This window comes from Anser cygnoides, chromosome 1 (genome assembly GCF_040182565.1).
Source record: "Anser cygnoides isolate HZ-2024a breed goose chromosome 1, Taihu_goose_T2T_genome, whole genome shotgun sequence".
Lineage (NCBI taxonomy): Eukaryota > Metazoa > Chordata > Aves > Anseriformes > Anatidae > Anser > Anser cygnoides.
The window spans coordinates 212,313,737-212,337,990 of record NC_089873.1 but is presented as its reverse complement, the minus strand read 5'-3'; the positions used below and the strand labels follow the sequence as shown (position 1 = coordinate 212,337,990).

Here is a 24,254-nt window from a genome sequence, read left to right as displayed (position 1 = left end):
GATTCAGCTGGAAAATGGTTGTCAGAGTCATCACAAAAACACATGTTAAGGAAGAAGTCATATCCTCTCTCTTTCCCAGGAAAGCAACACCGTGCCTGCAGTTTGAAAAACAAGATGGAAAGTGAGAACCCTACATAGTTTTCATCTGTACCCAGCAGAAATTAATCATGCTTCCCTGCTCTGAGACTCTGTTAAAAGTCTTTCTGAGAAATGGATGGCTAGGAAATAAAATACAGCATTTTCAGGATGGTTCATTCATTTTTCTTTATTAATTTTTCTCTCAACACAAAAGGAAACAAAATAAGGAACATATGGGGAATGAGCAGGAGCCATTTCTCAATGCCACAGCTATCTGAAAAGACTTTAGATCCATAGTGTGTCTGAAAAACTCATTCACACTTCCCAAATCATATTAGGCAGGTACAGATTGTTTTCATTTTTATGAAAATTTGTTGCCCTTCTAAGCCTTCTAAGACCTAATAAAACAAAATATGACGAAAGTGGCAGGGGTCAAAATTGCCTTTAAGTCCCAGATGGCAACTACTCGTAACTTGCTTAAATGGAAGTATTTATTTTGAAATAAAATGCGTTTTTATTTATCAGGAAAGGTTACAACAAGATGTTTTTCATGGAGCCTGAAGCTACAGAAATGCAGACTGCAAAAAGGATGCCCATTTTACTTCAGTGTTAGCTGGCAATTGGAAGAAACTGCACCAGACAGCAGTGTATTATCCGTCAGTTGAAGGCCCTAAAGCAAAACAGCATGTGTTTTTGGTAAGACACCTCTTTTAGCAAACGTAGATGTTAGGGATAAGATGGATGACCCCCTTGGTGCAACACACAGAACTGTGCTGGACAGGGTGCCATGAAGGTTTCTCCTGGATACTCCTGGATTTAATATCCCCCAAAGCACAACCCCACAAACTTCCCATGTGTAATCTGAACGGGTGCTGGTGAATGTACCTGGTACCACTGTGATTAAAGCCCTGCCAAACACCACAGGCAACACAGTGACAAAGCTCTCAAGTGTGCAGGGCTCCCTGTCCTGCTGCTCCAGGCAAGAACTGCGGCCACATCTGCACACCTACTCCTGCCAGTAGCGAGGCAGGAGAGCTCTTGAATTTTTCCTTGACTATCAGGCATACTTCCACTGCATTTTGTGAATTGGTATAGATTTACATGTGTGCTGGGTCTGGCTGGGACGGAGTTATGTCCCTGCAGCAGCCCATGCAGCGCTGTGCTCTGCACGTGTAGCTAGAGCAGCCCTGGTACCACAGCGGTGCTGTGCCTGCTGCTGAGCAGTGCTGGCACCGCACCGGGACTCCTCCAACCCCCAGAGCCAGCAGGCTGGGGGTGGGCAGGGGGTGGGCAGGGGCCGTCACCAGGCGGCTGACCTAAACCCACCAGAGGGATATCCCATGCCGTGAGTGTCACGCTCAGCAATAAAAGGTGGGAAAAGGAAGAAGAGGGCAGAGCAGGGCTCTCGTGAAAACATCTGTCCTCCCGAACACCGGCTGCGTGCGTTGAGGCCCTGCTGCAAGGACATGGTCAAGCATCACTCGTTTGTGGGAAGTAGAGAAGAATTTCCTTCCTCTGCACTTCCACACAGCCTTTGCTTGTTGTTTTTTCCCCTTTTCCCCTGTCCATTTTTTCCCTTTAATTACATTATTTAATTAATAATAATTTTTCCTTAATAATTATATTTTTCCTTTAATTAAAGTATCCTTATCTCAACCTGTGAGTTGTTTCTTCCCCTTTTCTTCTTCCCCTCTTCTGAGGAGGGGGAGTGAGAGAGCGGTTGTGGTGGAGTTCGCTGCCTAGCAAGGTAAAACCACCACAACATGCTCTGTAATTTTTGTTTTGCTCTTTCCTCCTTCACTAGTAGTCTCTTCCAGTGTTCATTGTTTTGGACTCTGGGCTGACCTTTCCAGAGAGTGATATGCCATGCCCTCGAGGGATTACCCACTCATCTACTCAGCACTCGCTAAGCCTTATGTAGACAATGTATCTAGTTTTGGGCCCCAACATAAAAGCAAAAACTTGGACAAAGGGGACCATGTTCATCTGATGGCTGCCAGGATGGCTGAGGCTGGAGCAATGCTCCATGAGGAGAGGCTTGGGAAAATGTGGTTGTTCAGTTTGGAGAAAAAAAGGCTTAGGCACAACCCAAGAGCAGAAGAGCAGCCTTCCTCTACCCATGAAGAGGTTGTCAGAAAGATGGATCCAGGCTCCTCACAATGTGGCATGGCAAAAGGATGGGAGAACAACAAGCGTGTTGAAACAAGAGTGGGTCAGATTGGATATAAAGAGAAACTTCTCCACAGTAAGGACAGTCAAGCACTGTAATAGAGGTCCAGAGTGGTTGTGCACCATCCATTCTTGGAAGCTTTCAATAGCCAGCTGGATAAAGCCCTGTCCTACCTTGCCTGACCCCAGAGCTGCCCCTGCTTTGAGCAGCAGTTTGGATTAGAGATATCCCGAGGTCCCTTCCAACCTGAGTTACCCTGTGATTCTGTGATAATCTTCTACTGATAGAGACATCTGCGTTCAAGAGCACCTGGGCCTCCTGATGGAGTGTAGATCAGCATTCTTAAAAGTACCCAGTGCTGCTCTGGTCATCCTCACATGCAGCGTTTTGTGCACAAATGACTTGCTCTCTGTAACTCACTTGTGTACCAGTGTGTTCAAACCAGAGATCACGCAGCCCTCTCACTGGAGGAATTCCAGGGGCTGCTGCAGAGTCGGTATGTGGGAGCAGCAAACACGTCCCTGCCCATGGCAATGCATCCCAGATGGCTTTTGAAGCTCTCCAAGGAGGTAGACTCCACAGCTGCCTCAAGGATGAAGAACACAGTTTACGATAGTCAATAACAAGACAAGAGTTGAAACCAAGAGGAAAAAGAAGAGATTGCTTGTTTGTTGTTGTTTTGTTGTTTTTTTTTCTTCCTATTTTTTTCAGCTTCATAAATAGAAAGAAGGGAAGACAAAGAGCATAAACATTTTCAATGGATTAGGAAAGAAAGAGATGAGAACACCTTTAAATCTGTATGTTTCATTGTAAAATCCTATTACATAACATATATACAGCATAATCCTATTATAAAACATAATCCTATTACACAACATATCTAGGGCAACAAAGCTGGTGAAGGGTCTAGAGAACAAGTCTTATGAGGAATGGTTGAGGGAACCAGGGTTATTTAGCCTAGAGAGGCTCAGGGGTGACCTTATCACTCTCCACAACTACCTCAAAGGAGGTTGTGACGGGGTCGGGATCAGTCTCTTCTCGCAAGCAACAAGTGATAGGACGAGGAAATGGCCTCAAGTTGCACCAGGGGAGGTTTAGGTTGTATATTAGGAAAAATTTCTTCACTGAAAGGGTTGTGAGGCATTGGAACCAGCTGCCCAGGGAAGTGATTGAGTCACCATCCCTGGAGGTCTCCAAAAGACACATAGATGTGGTGCTTAGGGACATGGTTTATTGGTAGACTTGGCAGGGCTGGGTTAACGTTTGGACTTGATGGTCTTAAAAAATTTTTCCAACCTAAATGATTCTATGATTCTAACATCCCTTCCCAGGATCTTTAACCTTTTTACAAAATATGAAATGGTGTCGCTGAAAAATGTTAGATATAATGTTTTTTCCTTTTTCATTCCCCAGAAAAACATTGTTGGAATGTTACTTTTTGACATATAAGCCCATGGGTTGGTGAAGGCCTGTCAAAACAAATGCATTTTGAATCACAGAATCATCTAGGCTATCTTTCACACCTTAGGGCCTATTTTCATTGGCCCTAAGACTTGTTGGCTTCCATAGCATTAAGAGATTTTTGTAGTAGTGTCCCACTGGTAGAAAAGTCATGAGAATAAAGGGAGAAAGGGCTGTGAGGTATCCCTAATTTCATGTGGAATATCTTGGAAATATAAGAAAAAAAATGAAATATGTATGCATGGAGTCAAAAGGTACATGTCAAAAGTACAGAACACCTTCAGCTTGGAAACAGTGCTTCCTTAGGCTGGGTAATATCACATTTAGAACTTGTTATTTTTTCTCTTGTGAGACCGTCATTTTCTTAAATATAATTATTAATGGAAATTGTGTTCAAAATCACTTCCAATAACTCTGGGCCCAAATTTTTTCCAGAGTGTCTACTACAAGGTGGCTGAGCTGCCTTAACTGGATGCCCAAGATGTCAGAACAAGATCACAGGTGGAGGACTTCTTAAGTGTATATCTGCATCTATAATGTTACTGAGTATAATTATTTTACTTAAAGGTAGTTCCTACAGACAAAGTTTTGGCCAAAAATTTTGCTAAAATATTATTGGAAAGTGAACATGTCACAAGCACAAACCATTAAATCATTCCAAAAAAACACCTGTAGTATTCACTCAGCTCTGCAAATGCTGTGGGGGAGAAGGGAACAAAGTGCAACGTCAAGACTTTTTATTAGTTTGCTGATCCATTTTTCCTTCCCATTACATTACCTCCTGGAACAGGGTTGGATTCAGATCATTGTAGTAGATTCACTCTAGGTTTGGTGGGGTAAGCACTCTTGAAAGGAGTTTACAATTGCTATTTACCTTTTACCTTGCGGTAGCACCTTTGAGTCTCCTACCATGTGCTGGGTGCTGCACAGAGGATAGCGCCCGCTCCAAAGACCCTGAGTGTAAAACGACTTGAAGCTTTGTGAGGAAACAGGAGACGACAGCTGAGCAGAAGACACTAGGCAGTTCTATTGTTGTAGATGTGAATTAAATTCAGGATCCTCCTTTGTATCTGTTTGGTCCTCACCCCATAGATGATGGGGTTGAGCATGGCAGGCACCAGGATGTACATGTTCCCCATGATGATATGGACGAGTGGAGCCAGGTCCTTCCCAAACCTGTGCACCACAGACAGCCCGATCAGCGGCACGTAGAAGGCCAGGACCACACAGATATGGGCAATGCAGGTGCTGAACACCTTGAGCCTCTCCCTCCATGAAGCCAACCGCAAGACAGACTTGAGGATCAGGAGGTAGGAGAGGCAGATGAGGAGGGCATCCAATCCCATGACCAGCAGGATGGCGGTGAGGCCATACACCACACTGGGGGTAGTGTTGGCGCAGGCCAGGTTCATCACGTCCTGGTGCAGGCAGAAAGAGTGTGACAGCACCCGCGAGCTGCAGAAGGGAAGGGGCAGGAGGAGCAAAGGCAAGGGCAAGAAGAAGACGACTCCTCTGGCCATGGCTGCCAGCCCTATTTTCACTGTTGTGGCATTGGTGAGGATGGCAGCATGTCTCAGTGGGTGGCAGATTGCCACATACCGGTCCACAGCCATGGCCAGGAGGATGGTGGACTCAATGGCCGAGAGGGTGTGTATGAAGAACATCTGGATGAGGCAGGCACTGAAGCTGATCTCCCTGGTGTTGAACCAGTAGAAGGCAAGGACACGTGGCACTGTGGATGTGGACAAGGCCAGGTCGATGGCAGCCAGCATACAGAGGAAGAAATACATGGGAACATGCAGGCTGGGCTCCGTCTTCACGATGAACAGCACTGCACAGTTGCCTGCTACAGCCATGATGTACACGGAGCACAGAGGGATCGCCACCCAGAAATGGGCAGCCTCCAGCCCTGGGATGCTGGCCAAGATGAAGGAGGATGGGCTGAGGTCAGAGCTGTTGGGGTAGGGCATGGCACACAGTGTGAAGTGCAGTCATGCTATGCCATGGCACGTCCTTCACTGCAAGGGAAAAAGAAACAGCAGCATTATAAATCCTTTCCCATGGCCATGAATCCCATGGGGCTGTGACTGTGAAATGCAGTGCTGTCTTATAGTTGCCGTACTAATACGGAGAGCTCCTCTCTTTCTTCTTTAGCCCAGTATGGCTATATACAGCAATGCATACCGAGCAGCCCTTGAAACTGAACAGGAATTGCTTGAATTCTTTTAAACGCAAAACACTGCTAAATCAACATTTTAAATGATAAACCCAACAGCAGAACTTTTTTTCTTTCTTTTTTTTTTTTTAAATCAACATCAAAAAAAAAGAAAACACTTTTTTAGTGCTTCCTGTTAAACTTCAGTTCTGCTTGAGTTTTTCCATATGTGCTGTTCTGCCCTGTCAGAAATGTACTCTGTGAAACTGTCTGTGCTGCCTCCCACGGTCCTCAGTAGTGCAGCACAAACACTGAGATGCACATATTTGTTTGTTTGTGCACATAAATTGGGGATTCATCCTTTTGTATCTGAAAACACAGATGGAAATATCAGAACAACTGCAGAGAGAAAAATCTGATGATTATTCACCTTATTCTGTATTTGTAAACTTTCCGGTAGTGCTGTGGCACAAGTAGAATGATCGGGAAGATATGCAAAAGCATTTGCTTTGGGTGCCCTTTTATTCTCAGGGATTAGATTTTAAAAAATACTAGGGTTTAAAAGTGTTGGGAGAGATTGCCAATTGCTGAAGCAACATCGGTGTTACAGCCCCAGAGCCGCACATCACAGCCTGCCTGGGGCAGCCCCGGAGGACCTGGGACAGAGGCACAGACCCTGCCTGACTCTCACAGAACTGCTATCTGCAGCGTTACTGAGCTTTCTGATAATGGATTTCATGTACTATCCGTGCAAAACATGGATGCAGAATATTTTTAATGCAGGCTATTAATACAAATGATTTTAAAAGTAGCATTTGGTTGCAAAAAAAATCATTTTTTTTTTTTGCTGCACATCTGTGATGAAGCACTTGCCCTAAAATAGCAATCATAGTTTATTTCCCTGATGTGGGGTTTTTCCATCTTGAATCTATGATAAATAAAGCTCATACACTAGCTTTTTATACACATTTTAAAAACAATGTAGGCGGACTGTTACCATCAAGTTGCCTGAAAGCTATTCTAGAAATGAATTTTTCAGCAAACCACTTATGTTAAGATGCAAGTGGAATGAACAAACTGCTTCAGTAATTGCCAACAAGTATCTGAGCCAACTTACCTGCCAGCCACTGAGGTGTAATTATAGTATGAATCTCATTGCAAAAAATCTGCCTTCCTATTCATTTCTTTTGAGAGAATGTGACTGGGAGAGACGCACACACAAAGTAAATAATCCCTGGATGTTCCAGTTCATCATTAGTTCTTTGGCATTGATAAATGCACTGAGGTTTTCAGAAGCAACTAACAATTTTGAATATCTTGTGTAATGAAGACCAGGTACATAAGGAGTTTGCTTTTTGTAGGGATGAAAACTGGATCTGTACCTTTACAAACACCAGTGAATGCAGATTTATTTTTCCTGGCTGATACTCCCACTAGCAAGCCCCAGTAACTGCATTTGGCAAGGAGTGGGCACATGGAGACGGTAGAACCACCCAAGCCAGAGGACCACTAGCAGCAGCCACAGCTGCTGCTATTTATTTATTTTATCTCAATAAGTTTTCATAAACATTGACCAAACTTGTCCCACTGAGCCAAAATTTGCCTGAGACCAACTTCCTGGGATAAAGCTGGCATTCCCAGGCAATGGGACAGTCTTCTCCACAGAATAATCCTCTCCACTGTTCCCACCTCTAATGTGGCAGTGAGAGGGGAATATATACCTCCTCAAAAGCCTTTTGAGCCATTTCCTTATTTTTCAAAGTCTCCAGTGATTTCAAACTTTCTGAAAAGAAACACTCATGAAAGGCTATCTTAATGAGACCTGTTTTCTTAATGAGTTGGGACCAGTTTGCTGCAGAGGTGATCTCCACTCATTTCCACCAGATGATGTCTATGTAAACTGTCCCAAAGGGTTACACACATAAGGACACTTGTGATGGATTTGGCCTGATGACTTCAAGGAAATATGCTGCTTTCTAAACATAGGTGCTGCAAGATCTGCAGGGACATCTGCCAGTAGGGCCAAAGGAATTAAGGAAGAAGATGAGCTCAGAGATGAACTTTCCTGTTTGTGCTCTCCACCAGAGCAGCCTGCAGCCCCATGACACTCCTGTGGTGCAATGTGTTCTCCTGAGCAAAAGGAAGGGGTTCTTCTCTGGGTGCAAAACCTAATCAGGAGGAGCCATGTACAGAGGGCTACCAGGCCGAGTCAAGCCTGCTCTGGATGGTGGCAGGGACCATACCAGATGCCCCTGAAGACTCAAAATGTGGTAATGAGATATGGAACCTCTTCCAGCACCCTAACAGACTGTATAAAACTTGACTTGAAATATTTTTTACCTCTTCTATATTTTATTTAGCATTAGTAATTGCAACTCCTTGTTGTGAATTGCTGCGTTTTGGTAGCTGCGTCATGACCTCTCTCCCAACCCTCTGATTCAGTGTCTTGGAGCTTTTCACCTCCGGGATGATGTCTCCCAAAGATTTTGATCTGTATGTGCAGATTTCAAAAGATGAGTACTTCTGGGAAATGGGCCAATATTCTTAATACAGTGCCCAGTGTTGTTGATACTTGTCTTCTCCTGTTACTAGAGCTGATCAGAATTTTTCATCTGAACTTTTTCGCCTTTAAAACCCTGGAAAGTCATACTGACTGCATTTGTTTTTCCTTATCATCCCCCCTCCCCCAAAAAAGTACACTTCAAGCCAAAATATTACTTGAGAGGGAAAAGAGAAAAGAAACATTAAGCATTTTTTTTTTGAAAAAAAAAAAATTCAACTTAACTGATGGTTTGTGGAAATGTTTTTTTTTTGTTTATTTGTTTTTTTGTTTTTCTAGCTGGTTGTCATCACTTGTAAGCAGCTGTACCTGCTTGTAACTCAGCTGCTTTCTGTTTACAAATACACACAGGTCCTGGCTAAATCAGTTGGTCTGGGCAGGCGCTCGCTCTGCGTGGAGTCAGACCGACCTGTGCTACATTAAGGAGAACATGGCTTGACCTCATCCCCCTGCCAGCCACACCATCAGCCTGTTCCTTGACTCCAGGGACAGCCCCGGCTGCTGGCTACTGGCCCTGTCCCAGGCCATGCCCTGGCTTAGGTGAGGGGACAGCACTGGCCAGGGCTGATGCCCACCAGGCAGTGGAGTACAGCCACCCTGCCTGGGGGAGGGAGAACGGACGGATGTGGATGTGTCTGAGGTGTCTCCAGGACAGAGAACTGTCCTTATTCCTCTTCCAGTTATGGTGTAGACAAAGGCTTAGAGCATGGCAGGGTGTGCAGCGAGGCTCCACAACTATATATGGCTTTCGTTCCCCTCTTTCTTTACCCTCCTTCTCTTAAACCTTCCTCTTCCACACTCCCCTCTCTTCCTCTCACTTCACCCTTCTGCTCCCTCTCCCTCTCCCTCTCCCTCTCCCTCTCCCTCTCCCTCTTCCTCTCCTCATTAAGACATACCTGTGATATATCTCACATGGCTCTTCCTCTGCCTCATAGGAAATAGATCTGTTGGCAAGTACTGTAAGCATGGAACAAAGTGCAGAGCTCAGGGCATCACAGAATAGGAATTAGCAGGTTTAAGTGGCTCATCTATCTTTTTCCTCACAACAGTTGTTAAACCACAATTAACTTTCACATTCCCAGAGGCAGCCACAAAGATCTTTGAACATATGTTCCTAAAAGACAGTACCTTATAAAGGTTCTCAGATCCTGAACATCTGCTTGGTGCCCTTCAGCTACACCAGCTGGGAAGCAAACAGGGAGACAGATGAAGCTCTGATGAACTGGGTGATGAAAGTGCACCAAATGCACTGCAAGATTCACTCCGCTGTGGTCTCCAGCTGTGCTAATACATCTCCTACATGCTTTCCTCAGGCTCTCCAGTGCCACCCGAATGTACATTTGCTTGCCATGGCAGATTCCTCGGGCTTTTGCTGCTTCTGAGAATAGTTGTAGCCAAGAAACACACTAGTCCAGGAAGAAACTCTCTGGAAGTTTTCATCCTGGGAGCAGTACTGTGCAAGTATCCTGTGAGCTGAGTATCTCCCCAGCAAAGCTCTTTTCTAGGCTTTTCTGCTGAAAGATTTCTTTGTTCCCTTAGTCCTTTGGTAACAGCTGGCTACAAGCACCATGCCTTAGGTTCTGGACCTTATATATTTTGAGCAAAGAGTCTCAGTGCAAGCAGGAGCTGCTGTGCCTACTGGCCAGGCAGAGGTTATGATGGTGTTCTACTGAAAAATATTTCACCCTGTGCAAGGGCCCAAAGGGATCTTCAGCAAAGATCCCAAAGGGATCCTCAGCAAAATAACTAGCACAACACAAAGTAAAGAGTGTCCTGGGAATCCTCCGCTTGGGAATCTTCCCTTCTCCCTTTTCATTTTTTACAGAGAGGTTCCCTCATTATTCTTTTCTCTTTTTTTTTCTAGGTACAGTGATGAGTAAAGCAGAACAGAAAAAGACACCAACCCTGAAATATGAATATTCATCAGAAATATGAAGTGCTTAGCAACAGGCAGAGACAGCCCAGCTCCAGTGTTCAATCCTGTCCCTACACCCTTTGCTGCTTCACTCTTCCAAGGTGAATACTGAACATTTCTTCTTTCAAGCTGACCAAAGTATCATAGAATCATAGAACATCCTGAGTTGGAAGGGACCCACAAGGATCATTCAATCCAACTCCTGGGTCCCCAGAGGACTACCCAAAAATCAGACCATGTGTCTGAGAGCATTGTCCAAATGCTCCTTGAACTCCAGCAGCTCAGTGCTGTGACCACATCCCCGGGCAGCCTGTCCCAGTGCCCAACCACCTCTGGGGTGCAGAACCTTTCCCTAACACCCAGCCTGACCCTCCCCTGTCCCAGCTCCATGCCGTCCCCTCGGGTCCTGTCGCTGTCCCCAGAGAGCAGAGCTCAGCGCCTGCCCCTCCGCTCCCCTCGTGAGGGAGCTGCAGGCCGCCATGAGGCCTCCCCTTGTGAGGGAGCTGCAGGCCGCCATGAGGCCTCCCCTTGTGAGGGAGCTGCAGGCCGCCATGAGGCCTCCCCCCAGCCGCCTCGTCTGTGGGCTGAACAAACAAAGTGTCTTCATCTCCTCCTCATGAATCTTGCCCTCCAGACCCTTCCCCATCTTTGTAACCCTCCTTTGGACACTCTCTAATAGTTTTATGTCCTTATCATACTGTGGTGCAATATGGCTTAAGACCAATGAAAATACAGCTCCATCTTTTGGAGGCATGAAAGATTTGGAGTATTTCTGTTCTGTCTGTGGGAGGAAGAAAGACAGGAGGGTTGCGAAATCTTTCTGTTCTGCTGGCTGAGGCCCATCTCATAGCAGAGGAAAACAATGCTGGGAGACACTGTTACCTCCGATCTGTGACGTGCCCCTAGAGGCCTCCACTTCCCATCTCTCTGAGGGGTACATTTGGTGCCTGGTGGCTCTCAGCTGGATGTTTGTAGTACATGACCCATAATGCCGGGAAGATTAACCATTCCTATTACATTTTTGAAACCCCTCTTTTTCAGCAAGAGCCCCAAGGTACCATCTTGAAGCATATTTAATACAATCCTGTGCTCTAGTAGAGCAAATCCTGAAGATTGTAAGCAACTCCAACCTATAATCTCTGCATCATACAAACAGAAATAAAGAAGAAAAGGAAAAACAAAAACTTTATCTCATCTTTTGACCTTTTACAATGAATACATGTCTTTTATTGAAAATATTGTACACATACATTACATTCAGTGCGAGACAATGGCTGGAACATTAGACTTGGTAAGACAGTAAGGTTCAGTGAAATAAAAACAAGGTGCAAAAGCAGCATGGTTTCTAACACTGTAGATGTGTGTGGCAGTTTAGAGACACAGATGAAGATGAAGGTTGAGCTGTTTTTTAAGGAGGACTAAGAGTATCGGGGGCTCACTTAACATGACCTTCAGAAAATTCTGTGTTCAAACTCTGGAACTGAGCTCCATCTCGTGGGGTGTTCCCAGCTGACCAAAAGGCTGAGATATTCAGAGTGGCTTCAAGCTCTTGGCTCAAGCCAAGTGGAGCTCCAGTGTAGTTTGATGTCTTCAGCTATCAGGTGACATATGGTGAGGGAGCAATCAGCCCATTCAAGGGAGTCCAAGTCAAGTTTACACACTGTCTACTAGAGTTTGGATAACATGCATAACATGCATTGCAGATATTCCTTGATCCACCCCATTGTGTAGCTTGAAAGAGAAGACCATTTTCCTGTAATTGTCTCCCTCAAACTGGGGCTTCCATTTGTGTACATCACTATCATAAATGCTTGGGGTGTTTACAGGCTGTTGGAATGGATGAAAGATCATGCTAGGACAAAACATGGAAGATCACAGCTCTGGGTTGAGGGACAGTGTCTGAGTGGATCTGCAGTTCCTTTGTCTGGCAGTGATCCCCATGGATGCAGCACCAAGAAACCGGTCCACTAACTCTGACCACGAAACCAGTCCACTAGCACTCTGGCAGAATTGGTGGAAGAAGCTACCAGTCTGAGTCACTCTTCCTCCACAGTGCCCTGAACAAAGCCTCACGGATGTGGCTAGATTTTATGCTGTAGATAATGGGGTTGAGAGCAGGGGGAATTATAAGGTAAGTGTAGGCCACCAAAGTTTTAACTAGAGGAGGAATATTCTTTCCAAAGCGATGAATCATGGACAGTCCGATCATTGGGATGAAGAATATTAGGACAGCACAGATGTGAGAGACACATGTATTCAAAGCCTTGAGACACTCCTCCTTAGCTGCAAGGCTGATAACAGTTTTAATGATCAGGATGTAGGACAGCACAATGAAGATTAAGTCCATCCCCACAGTTGATAAGAGAATAATCATACCATAGAAGACATTGACCTTTATATCTGCACATGCTAGGTTCATGATATCAGGATGGAAGCAAAATGAATGAGAAAGCTCGGTCTTACCACAATAGCTTAATCTTTTGAGCAAGAAGGGTATGGGAAGGAGGGAGACCATGCCTCTCAATATAATTGCTAGACCTATTTTTATGACAGTTGTCTTGGTCAGTATGGATGGATATCTCAGTGGATGAGAGATGGCAATGAAGCGGTCAAACGCCATTGCCAGCAGCACAGAGGATTCGATGAAGGACAGTATATGGATGAAGTACATCTGAGTGAGGCAAGCATCAAACCCAATCCTTCGGATATTAAACCAAAAAATGCCCAGAGTAGTAGGCAATGTACATAAAACCAAGCCCAGGTCAGTGACTGCCAGCATGGAGAGGAAGTAGTACATTGGTTCATGAAGACTTTGGGTCTTCTTTACGATGAATAGGATCAGGCAGTTTCCCAAGAGAGCAATAAAGTAGAGTGCACAGAAAGGGATGGAGATCCAGTGGTGAAGGGCTTCCAGGCCTGGGATGCCCATCATGAGGAAAGCTGAAGGCTGATAGAAGGAGCCATTGAATTCCCACGTGGTATGTGAGTCATGCTCCATCCCAGCTCAGATCTCACATGACCTATACCTAAAACAAATCAACAACAGAAACTCCGTATAGTTGGACTCTCCACTGAATGCAGAACTGCGTAATGACAAGCCCCACATCCCTCCACCTCCCCACCAACCTAGGCAGATGCCTCTGTGCTGTTTAAGCCATCATTAGAATTATCATAGTGTGACATACGACTACACTCTCAGCTGTCCATTAAACTATAAAATGAAGGAAAAGAATGAACATTTATTCTTAAAAATAAAAAGATTTTGTTTTTCTTAAAATGAAATTTAAAATGTTTCTGGTGAGTGCTACTACTTTACTTTTGTCCACAAATTCCACAGGTTGAATTGCTTTGCTGAGTAAAAAAATGCTTTTTCTACAGTCATCCCAACCAAGACTAAGCTACTAAGAAACTGGTTTGGTTTTGGTGCTAGCTGGATATTGAAGGACCTGAAGATGGTGAAAATTACGTCTTGGTGTAAGTTAAGATATCAACATTGGAAACAGATGAGAAAATACAACAGAGAATCAGGCAATTAAACATCACTGATCTCAATTCAGAAGAGCAATGCCCCAGGCTGAGAGGTCAAGGAAGGAGGCTTGTTCAGCCTGTAGAAGACCTCTCAGGGATGTGAAATTGGCTTTCCCATACCTACAGAGAGGCTATCAAGAATTCTCTTCATAGCAGTGTGTGGCAGAAGGATACAAAACAACATGTATAAGTTGAAACAAGTGAAGTTCGGACTGGATGTAGGGAGAATTGTTCCTCCATGAGGATGGTCAAGCATTGGAGCAGGTCGCCTAGGAAGGTGATGTGATCTTAGAAGTTTTGAAGACCTAACTGGATAAAGCCTTGAGCAGCCTCATCTGACCTTCTAGCTGGCCCTGCTCTGAACAGGATATTGGACTCAAGATCTGAAGTATCTCCAACCTGAATTTTCCTACCAGCTTATGAGCATGTGCTCTTACCATAGGTTTCAGTCCTCTTGTAGGATTCAGCCGTCTCAACACTATCCAGATACCTATCCTGCATGAACAACAATGCACCCTAGGATGCTTGAGAGGCTAATGGGTTTCCTGCGCCCTCTCTGGACCTTCTGTGACTGAAAGGTTGTTTCGGTGGATGGAGAAAAGCAGCAGATGTGGAAAACAAGAGCCATTTAAAGGAAAATAAATATTTGTGGCTTCAGACTTAATGTACTTTCTGTAGGATATGAAAAAAGCAAGTCAAAACATACCTGAATTATGAGCAAGAGGATTTACCACAACACATTTCGTTTTTGAATAAACACACATATCCTCCACAACATATTTATTATGTTCCTAATATGATTTTGCTCCATTAGATTCTCAACCTGTAACCTGATTCAAACCTCAAATAAATCCCAAAGCTTGGCAAGAATAAACATCTTCCTGCTCTGGGGCAAAAGCAGAATGTAGTTGATGGCAAGTGCGGAAGAGCCCCATAGCCATTTCCTTTCCACTCAGTCATCGCTGCAAAGTCACACATCAGCATCACGAATTGCCTTGGCTGGCACGCAGCCCCGCTGCCAGTTGCCGAAGGGACAAGGCACAGGAGATCCTTGTCAGAGCAAGAGGCAACACAGACATGGGTGAAGCTGTCCGCCACAGGGCAGCTGGTGCTTTCCCTACCACATCAACAGTGGTATAGGTTGGCAAAGGAAGCTGTGCAGAGGAACCTTGGGTCCCAGTTGGCAGCTTTGTCCTCCCCTAAGGTAAGATCTGTCTCTTTCTGCTGATACCACAGCATCCGATCAGTGAGAATTAATCTGCAGACTCATGCAATTTGGTCTCACCTGGAGACTGTGTAAAAAAAAAAAATCCAAAATAAAAGTGTACGCATGCATCTATGTCTGTCTAACTGTGTCCTTTAGAGCATCATACAGTAGATATCCAGGACCCTCAGAGATATTGAGATTCAACAGTTTTCCAGGGTTATGGAAGTAGATAAAGAGGAAAGACAGTGCACACTGGGAAAGAAAGGACTGGTCACGACCAAACAGGTCTGTCAGGGATTCTTCTCCTGCAAGAAAGCCTCCATGCAGAACTGACTTTGACACTGGCAACTCCTACCATGCTACACAACACTAAAAGAAATTGGCTTTACCAGGTCTTCTATTCTCTGAGCTGTGTCTGCTTTGCTGTGTGCTCGTACGGATTACAGAGAGGGATCTCATTCCAAGCATTTTTTTCCCCTCCATGTTTTATGCTTGGATATATGTATGTATACAAGTAAATAAATATGTATAAATGTGTAAAATACTTATAATATATAAAATATAAAAACATGCATGCATGTTTGTGTACATCTATGTACATAATATGTATATTACATGTGTATAGATACATATAACACACACATATGTTACATGTCCCAGCTGACTATCACAGGGGAAGCAATTGCACTTTTCACACTGCAGCCCTGACAAGGAAGCCAATGCCCATACCGGAGGGTATGAATTTAAAGATTAATGGCAGCACCTGAGCAGCATTCACAGCCAGCCTAGGAGCAACAGAAAACTGTGCTCCTGCTCAGGGCACGATCCAGCTGCACCACCCTCCTTCACTCTCCATCACTCAAAGGCCACCTTCTTGTCTGTCTGACCTTGATTTTCATGCAGGAGCTTCAGCAAAGTCTTGGTGCTTTAAGGGCATCTCCTCAGCCTAGGCAAGTGCAGGGGCTGGGGAAGGATGAGACCAAGACATCTGGTTTTGAGCATCTGAATGAAGGGTCAGCCGCTCAGCAAAGGACACTTAGCAAAGGGACTCTGGGGACACAGCACCCCCAAAGCCAAATTCCTGTTGACTTTAAAGGCAAGAACAGGAACATACCATTCCCACCGGCTGAGCTGGGCCATCAGACAGTGGGAGCGCAGCCTGGCCTGTGCACGAAGCCCATCACTCTTCAGCGAGCGGTGCCACAATGGCTGGGTCATCCCCAGTGGTATCTCAGCTCTGCTGCATGCCAGCACTCCCCAGCAGTGCTGACATTGCAGCCACCCACCCCACCCAGCGCTCCCAGCCCCACGGGGCCCCTGCGGTGCTGTGGACATCCCCGACAGCGCTTTGGAGGCACACATCCCCGCCCACGAGGACTCCTGCCCCATAAACCACAGCCGCTGCACTAGGAAAATAGGGAGTGCGATGTGCTTGTGATGAAGAGGACGCTAATTGCCCAGGGAACTTACCAGGCGCAGCAGCGGGGCCCGTGTGCCTTACGACCTGCGATGCAGAGGAAGAGCCCGTGTCCACACGCAGCATGGGGAGGGCAGCGTTTATAAGGCGCCCCGAGGACTGGCCCGTCCTGGCCTCGCAGCCAATCAATCGGGAGCCGCCGGAGCCCGAGCTCCCCGTGCGTAAACAGCATGAGACGTACGAGTGAAAATAGTGTGTGAAGTAAATGATCTTTTCCATTTATGATGCTCTCCCAGCAAGGCGTGATTTTCTCCTGATAGTTTATTGGGCGACATGTTTATAGCTCCCTGTGATTTATGGCTGGCAATGCTGCAGCATGCTGGCAATACACACAATTTTTATTGTGAGAATGGATCTGTAATGCAAATAATAATAAATTTTGCAAGGAGTGTGCTTGCAGCATTTCTCCAAGGGAATAACAAAGGTGAAATGGTGCTGGCTGTCCTCTCTTCATAACCAGTGAGACATGAAATATTTAATTAAAATCATAATATGTTGCACAATAAAAACAAACTCAATATTACAAAGCCAAACACAGACGCATTAGCAGATATCCTCTCAGATGTCCCAGAAGTCTGTTGTATCTAGATGTCTCGTGGTAATAAATTTATCTTTACCACCTCAGCTGTGAGGTGGAAATTGCTATTAACCCCTGTTTCTGCGGCTGCCAGACCAAGGCATACAAGGGCAAATCTAACGGTTTTCCTCATTCTTGTATGAGGTGTCTATGGTAAATCCAGTCGCTGGACCTAAAAGATACTTCTGTAGTAGGAAATTAGGCCTTACTGGGGCACTGCCCACTGTCAACACCAGTAAATTTTTGTAGTGCTCCCTGGTATGGTGCGGACCTGAGCCAACAGCACTTCAGCAACTCCCAGGCAGGGGTTCAGGAACCTCCATGGGCAGTTTGCATGTGGCCACCTCTTTTTAGAGGCCAAGGGGTTTGCTGGCCTGATCACAGACCTCCTGGTACCAGCTGGCTCCAGCACCAAAGAGAAGATAATTTACAAGCACAGGCTTAAGGTACTTGCCTGCTCCTATCTGGTTGTTAAACCTCACAGCCAGACTTGTGGCTGAATACACTGAGTCTTCATGACACTCATCCACCTGGTCCTGACATAATTTTGTTATTTCTAGATGTCTCACATAAAAAAAAAAAAAAAGAGAGAGAGAGAGGAAGAGGAGCTATGAAAGCTAAACAATATCTTGGAGTGAGCATGGTTAGAGGTGTGGAATAGATCCCTCCAGAAACAGGATTATTGGACAAGGACACTTCAGCCTTGAGAAGAGACAATAAGGCAATACAAGAAAGGTCCATAAGATAACGAAAAGGGGAAAGAAGACAAATCTGGAATGATTCCATTCATTGACACTGGATGATGTGGGAGCCAAAAGTATATATATATGTATGTGTGTGTGTGTATGTGTGTGTTCAAAAAAGTATTAAACATATTAATGCATGAGAAATTCATTGATTTTTATTAAACATGATGGCCAAGGTGTGGCCTTCCTGGGAAGCTTCTATGCTGATTGCTAGACACTGCATTAAGTGCCAAGGGAAGGATCAACTGCAAATAACCTTCCTAAATGCCCATTAACGGCCAGTCTTCAAGGCAGGATAAGAGACTGAAGAGACCTTTAGTTTCATCCAGTAGAATAGTTCTTCTGTTTTCCAGTGCAAACCAGCTATAGCCAGAGAACATCTTTACACTGGAAATTGACAGCTGCATGGGTGCTGGCCATAACAAGCACAAAACTCAAACATGATGTGAGGGATTCAGAGCAGCTGAGATGCCACCGTGCAGAGTGGAAGCAGGAGGCTGCCCTGGAGCACCAGGGAGAGGAGTGTCCTGCAGCAGCGTAAAAAGATGCTGCAAAGAGATGGCAATAACTTGCCTGCAGGGCTAAGGCAAAGTGTCATGGGCTGAGCTGGCAGGAAGAAAACCCGAGGTTAGTCAAGGAGTGCACATTGAAACAGGTGAGCAGGTGGGCATGGGCATGGACTCGCCACCACAAATGGTTTTCCTGAATACATTTCAGAAATGGTTTCAGCTGAGCCGATCCTGTCTCTGGGCAAAGGCACAGATGAGCTACCCTCGCAAGGGCCCTTCCAGACCTGTTTCTCCACAGTTCTCAAGAAAAAGCATAACCTTGACTCTCTTTGGACTGATCCAACCTGTGGAAATGACACAGTATCTCTCCATGCTCTCCCTATAGCCCAGCTGCCTGCACGCACTCATCTTTCATGCACCCTAGCACCTTTAGTTTCTTTCCCCTGGACTCTACCATCATTTACTGTACATGCCAGGCCATTTTCAGTGCTGTTAGCTCAGCCTCCCTCACTGGGAAGACGCAGACAAACTGTGTTGAGCAAGCCCTCCTTTGCAGGACGAAGCAATGATTCGGTTTGCAAACTTCAGCATCACCCCTAGGAACTGCCAAGGAGAAAATTTCCCCTCATTACCTACCCTGCGTATACTGACATGATGACCTACTTCTGGCGTGAATGTAGGGCTTGAAAGTCCTCTCTAGACCTGCGTGCCAGGCAGCTTGGTAGCATTGGCACATTAAAAAGGGTTGCACAGGGTCTTCTGGAGATGGCTTGGAGATGAAAATGACTGCTCAGGGTTATCCAGCAGACCCAGGGCTGAATGAGGAAAAGTGCTCAGGCTTCCAGCAGCCACAATAAAACACCCAACACTGATATTATTTGAATCACCAGACTTGAAGTAACTCCACAACATGCCTACTGTGCAGTGTAAGATTGATTCATCTTGCACTAGATATGCTCAAAATCTTGATTCCCTCTGATTTGTGTCTCAGGAATCACCCATGTGCCCTGCAAATCTTTGTACAGTGTGCTGTCACCCAGTTGTACTTGCTAGTTTGCTGCTTAATTCCTTCTCCCAGCGGCATAGGTACTGCATGTATATAGGGAAGGATTTAAAGATATGTTCATCTATTTTCCCATTAAAAACAACAAAAAAAAGCTTTCCCAGAACCACTGATGAGGGGGAACACAGCCACCACTTGGCACAGCATCAATCTATTTGCTGGAAATGTTTACAGTTTGAGCCTCAGCCAGCCTAATCATATTTACTGTATAGGCCAGAGTTCAGTATTTGATTAGGGATGGACTGTGAGAAGGGATGGCAAGGAGGGAAGGGAAAGGAGGGGGCTTGGCCCTCCCACGCAAAAGCCTTCAGAAGACCCTGTTCAACACAGGAATAACACTCGTAACACTCAGGAAGTTAATGCTCATTGGAGATACGCAAAGAAAGAATAAGGAGAGGGTTTAATAAGATCCAGGAGAACAGGAGCACCATTGCTACCCGAAATCACCATGTTAGCACCAATTTGGCTTTATTCTTTTCTCCTGTTGAGGGACTCTTCACTGATGGGTCACAAACTGAGAGGGAGCCCTGCCCATGCACAGATCTGAACTGATAGCTGAGGCTGCAGTGCTCAAACCCAGAGAAAATTATGCTACAGTGGAGGTTCCATGTCCCTCCAAACCAGCAGTGTCCCTGAATGTGGCTCCGGACCTTGGAAATCCCCTTGCAGAGGGGGAGGAAGGAAGACAGGGCATGTCCCTCATCCTCTGCTTCGGAAACCTTCAAAAATACAGTCTGTTTGATCATACACTGCTTGCTTTGGCAACAGTGGCTGTGTTGAGCTGGACAAAAATATCCCAGCTGCCCAGAAGGAGAGATTGCGGCACAAGAGGGATGTCTTTTCCTTGTTGGCAGGCTGTCCTCTCGCTTGCCACCAAAGGAGAAGCCGACTGCTCTCACTCCAGCAGCTCCAAGCAGTGACGCAATGTTTTTTGAAGTCAGACATCTACTGGGGCCCAAAGATAACATGAAGAGAAGAGCTCAGCAGGTCCTGGACTCAGCCCAACTGCTCTAAAGAAGGATCCCCCAAAGGACCTGGCAGCTCTCCTAGGCCATATTGCTAGGGGGGAATCCCTCTGCTGCTGAGCTCTGTGGATGACCAGGTAGGACCAGGTAACCATCCAGGGCAGGTACAAGGGGTTAAACACCTGAGATCCAGCAGCTCCTTGCAGCCAGTGGTTGTTGCTGGTCCCTGCTGTGTGCATGCTGAGGGTTGAAGGTGGTGGAACTGGTGGGGTCAGGACTACAGTCCTGGCTTAAAAGGTTGTGGTGGTTTTACTGCAGTGGGCAGCCGAGCTCCACCACAGCCACTCTCTCACTCCCCCTCCTCAAAGGGAAAGGGGGAGAAAATACGATGGACAGGGCTCCACACAGTGGGTCTCCTGCAAGTTATGTTTAAGATACCTAAGCTGACTGCAAGACTTCTTGCAGTCTGAACTGCAAAACACAGGATCAAGAGAAGATGAAGCACAGTTGTGGCTCTGTTCAGGTATTTCAGCACAGGGCTTCTGGGCAACTTCCAGAACTGCAGAAACCCTTACTGGCTCTGGTCCTATGTTGAATGCACTGCCAGAAAAGCATCGTGCAGTAGCTGTGATTAAAAACCTCCCAGCCTCTCCCAGGTTCTGTAATACATCTGTGTTTCTGTATTTAGTGTTCATTATCTTGTTGATCATACAGTTTTCCAAAAGACTGATAGGTTTCTGTGAATTTGCACCCACAATATAAATTCTGGGAAGCAGTGAAAGACATGCTTGTGTCTGTGAAATCCTGAGATATGTGCAAAGAAAATCCTCATTCAGTGCCTGCTAATAAAAGTCAGCTATCTTCTGGAGCATCACAGTCTGTAGCTCTATTATCCATCCTAAACCTAGCCCACTTTAACTTCACCACCTTGTGAACAACTGGGTGACCTCAACACAGAGCCTGGAAGGAATTACAGAGGCACACGGTGCCTTTCCAGCATGGTCTTACACAGGAAACAGAGCAGTTAAGCCTGTACAAAGTGCTTTTAAGCCTGTACAACTGCAATTAGTTCAGAGGCCGAACCACCTGGACTGTTTCAGCACAAAACCAGTGTCTTTAATTGAAATAATCACAAAAGCCCTGGATAAAGTGAAGTTGTGCCAACCAATTTCCTGTGCTGCCATGAGTGACACATGGGAGATCCTTGGTCACTGGTGCTCCATCCTGCAGAAGTGAATGAGCTCTTGTACGGGTAAACATTGACATATTTAATGCCTGACTAGGTACATCAGGTAAATAATACAATGAGGGGATTCAGAAAATGCAGAAAGGACAGGGAGTTCTGTCACAAAGACAGCAAACTCTCTACTTTTAATGTGTGGGGTGGAAAATCAAACAGCCCGAGAGAAATCTGCAAACACTGCAGAGCCCTGTGTCTCATTTTCCCATATTAAGTGAAGCTGGTGGACAGAGGTGAGTCACAGGCAACTGAGACGTGAATGTAGGCCAACATGACCTGCATACAATTTGGTGAACTACAAACTAAGGCAGCATCATGTACAGCAAACCTCCACCAGCAGACTGACATTATCTGGGGGCTGTAAATTACAGCTGGGATACAATGAGTTTGCCCTGGTTGGAAGGAATGTTGAGGCAAAACTGAGAAACCTGCTGCCCCAGGCACTGCCTGTGTGTGATCTCAAAGAGAGTAGCATTGCCTGCTCCCAAAACTTAGTGGTGCATGCTGCGGCTGTCAGACGAGCGTTGCTCCCTAGAGGTCTCCTTACAGACACAGTTCCTACCTCCTCATGCTCCTCTTCTGCAGCACTGCTCCAGCAGGAATGGCCAGCAGGAGAGGCACTGTGTGAGCTGTAGAGAGACCATTCGATTGCCAAAGCAGCACAGAAAGCACCTACAGCCATTTAGGACAGCAAAATTCAAAGAACCAGGGGAAAACACCAGTGTGGGAAGAAAGGCTTGTTACACATAGCAGCATGATCTTTATTAGAAGAGCAGCTTTCCTTTTCCCCTGTGTCACCAGCAGAGACAAAACGTCTCCTGCCCATATGTGTGAGCTGCCCATCTCTTGCTAGAGGTGACAGAGGGAGGCTCAGGCACCTGCATTCTTATGCGAAACTTTCACCAAGTGTCTAAAATGGGGTTAAATAAATCTAAGCACTTGCTGGGGGCAGAAACATCCATGGCCTGCCCTATATGAGCACTTCCTTCTCAGGAAGAAAAAGAAGAGCTGTGCGAATTAATTAACACAGAAGGATTCCAGGTTGTCTGGCCCCATCGGGATCAAGGTGCATGTGTGCCACAGGTATTTCACATTTGTCTTTGTCTTGCAAGGTTTAGATAGGCCAAAATTCTCTGATACCATTTTCCAAAGGTTGAAAATTTTTCAGGTTCTGATCTCGCTGACATCTTTTGTATTCTGTAGGTTGAAACAGTTCCATTCTGACAAGGTCGAATGTGTTGATTCACCGTTACCAGTCTGCTGCAATTTCTCTGCATTACAGAGCAGAGCACTGGGTTGCACCACAACAGCAACAGCAGGGTCTTCTGGTTCGTGCTGAAATGTTGTGTCTCCCAGTGTTTGTGCCAAGGGGAAGGCTGCACCTGGTCAGCCGGGTTAACACTGTCTCTTAAAAAGCAGAGCAGCTGTCAGATTTATGCCATGATTTTAAGATACCACCACTGGTATCTCAGTAACAGCACTGAGGAAATGAAAGCAGAGCTATGAGGTGAGATAGTAACAAGGTTACGTTGCTAACTGCTATCACTTCTCAAATTAAATCACTGTGACATCATCAAGCCAGTGGAAATTCAGTCTGGCAATTGAGAGATGTTATCAGACGGCTCTGCTGTCCAAAGGCACTGGGATAAGAATCAAGCAGGTTTCATAATCGAAATCTGAGTTACTGAGGCTGAGTGAAGTCAGAATCTCGTTGCTGGTCATGCATTTGCAATTATTTTTCCTGCCTATCGGGATGGATGTCTGATGATTAAAAAGATGTTGTTTGCTGGACTCTTGTTTCTGGATACTACAGCCCCGAGTCAGCAATGCAGTGCCCTGCAGCTGAAGCAGAGACGAACGCCTGTTAACTGCCCTAAAGATCATCAAAGCCATCATGCTCCAGTTTTACACTGCCCGTCCTATGCTAGTCACAGAAGTCACAGACAGTTTGGTCAAAAGGGACTTGTCTGGTCACCGAGGCAAGATCACGGCTTTCTAAAATCGATCAACTTTGAGAGGGAATGACTCCCTTTCTCTGCAAGAACCTGTCCCAGCGGTACGGCCAAGAGACGCAGCCGAGGTGCCGAGAGGAGGAGGAGGAGGTCAGGGGACAGCGGCAGCGGCTCCCAGGCACGGGCTGTCCAGGTCCGTCACAACCAGGGACACTGGCAGCCACGCTGCCTCACCTTCTCCCACAGCTGGAGATTAGGATTATTCTGCAAATCCTGAAACCTGCCCAGCACAGCCCGCCACCAACTAACAGACTTCAGCTTCTTGAGGGATACCTGTGGATCAAGAGCTGATACATGAGCTCCTCAACACCCCAGTGGGTCGGATGCACAGGGTGAAATATAAGATGAAGGGTTCCCTATGTTGGATGTGGATTCAACGGTGAGATTTACTTTGAGGTTTTGTTTCCTGACCTTACTGAGCAGCTCAGCTCACCTTAGAGCAGAGATGCTCCACAGCTCCACAGACTGCACTGACTCACCCACCACCCCTGGGACACTGAGTGCAGAGCTGGATCTAGGGGAACTTCATTAAGAGAAGCTAGATTTTTAGAATTTTTTCTCAGCACTTTGAAAAGCTGTATTTCCTGTTAC

General features: G+C 45.8%; 2 protein-coding genes across 2 annotated transcripts; both read right to left on the bottom strand.

Annotated features, from left to right (window-relative positions):
* Positions 1-2,131: 2,131 nt before the first annotated feature.
* Positions 2,132-16,677, bottom strand: LOC106048552 (olfactory receptor 51E2-like). The gene is made up of 2 exons (XM_013200538.3): positions 16,545-16,677; positions 2,132-5,727 (listed from the first exon to the last, which is right to left on the bottom strand). The coding sequence occupies exon 2, from the start codon at positions 5,677-5,679 to the stop codon at positions 4,726-4,728; it is 954 nt and encodes a 317-aa protein (XP_013055992.3). The 5' UTR covers positions 5,680-5,727; positions 16,545-16,677; the 3' UTR covers positions 2,132-4,725.
* LOC106048551 (olfactory receptor 51G2-like) lies at positions 11,245-16,650 on the bottom strand. The gene is made up of 2 exons (XM_013200537.3): positions 16,545-16,650; positions 11,245-13,365 (listed from the first exon to the last, which is right to left on the bottom strand). Exon 2 carries the CDS (start codon positions 13,335-13,337, stop codon positions 12,363-12,365), a length of 975 nt encoding a protein of 324 aa, XP_013055991.3. The 5' UTR covers positions 13,338-13,365; positions 16,545-16,650; the 3' UTR covers positions 11,245-12,362.
* Positions 16,678-24,254: the final 7,577 nt, after the last annotated feature.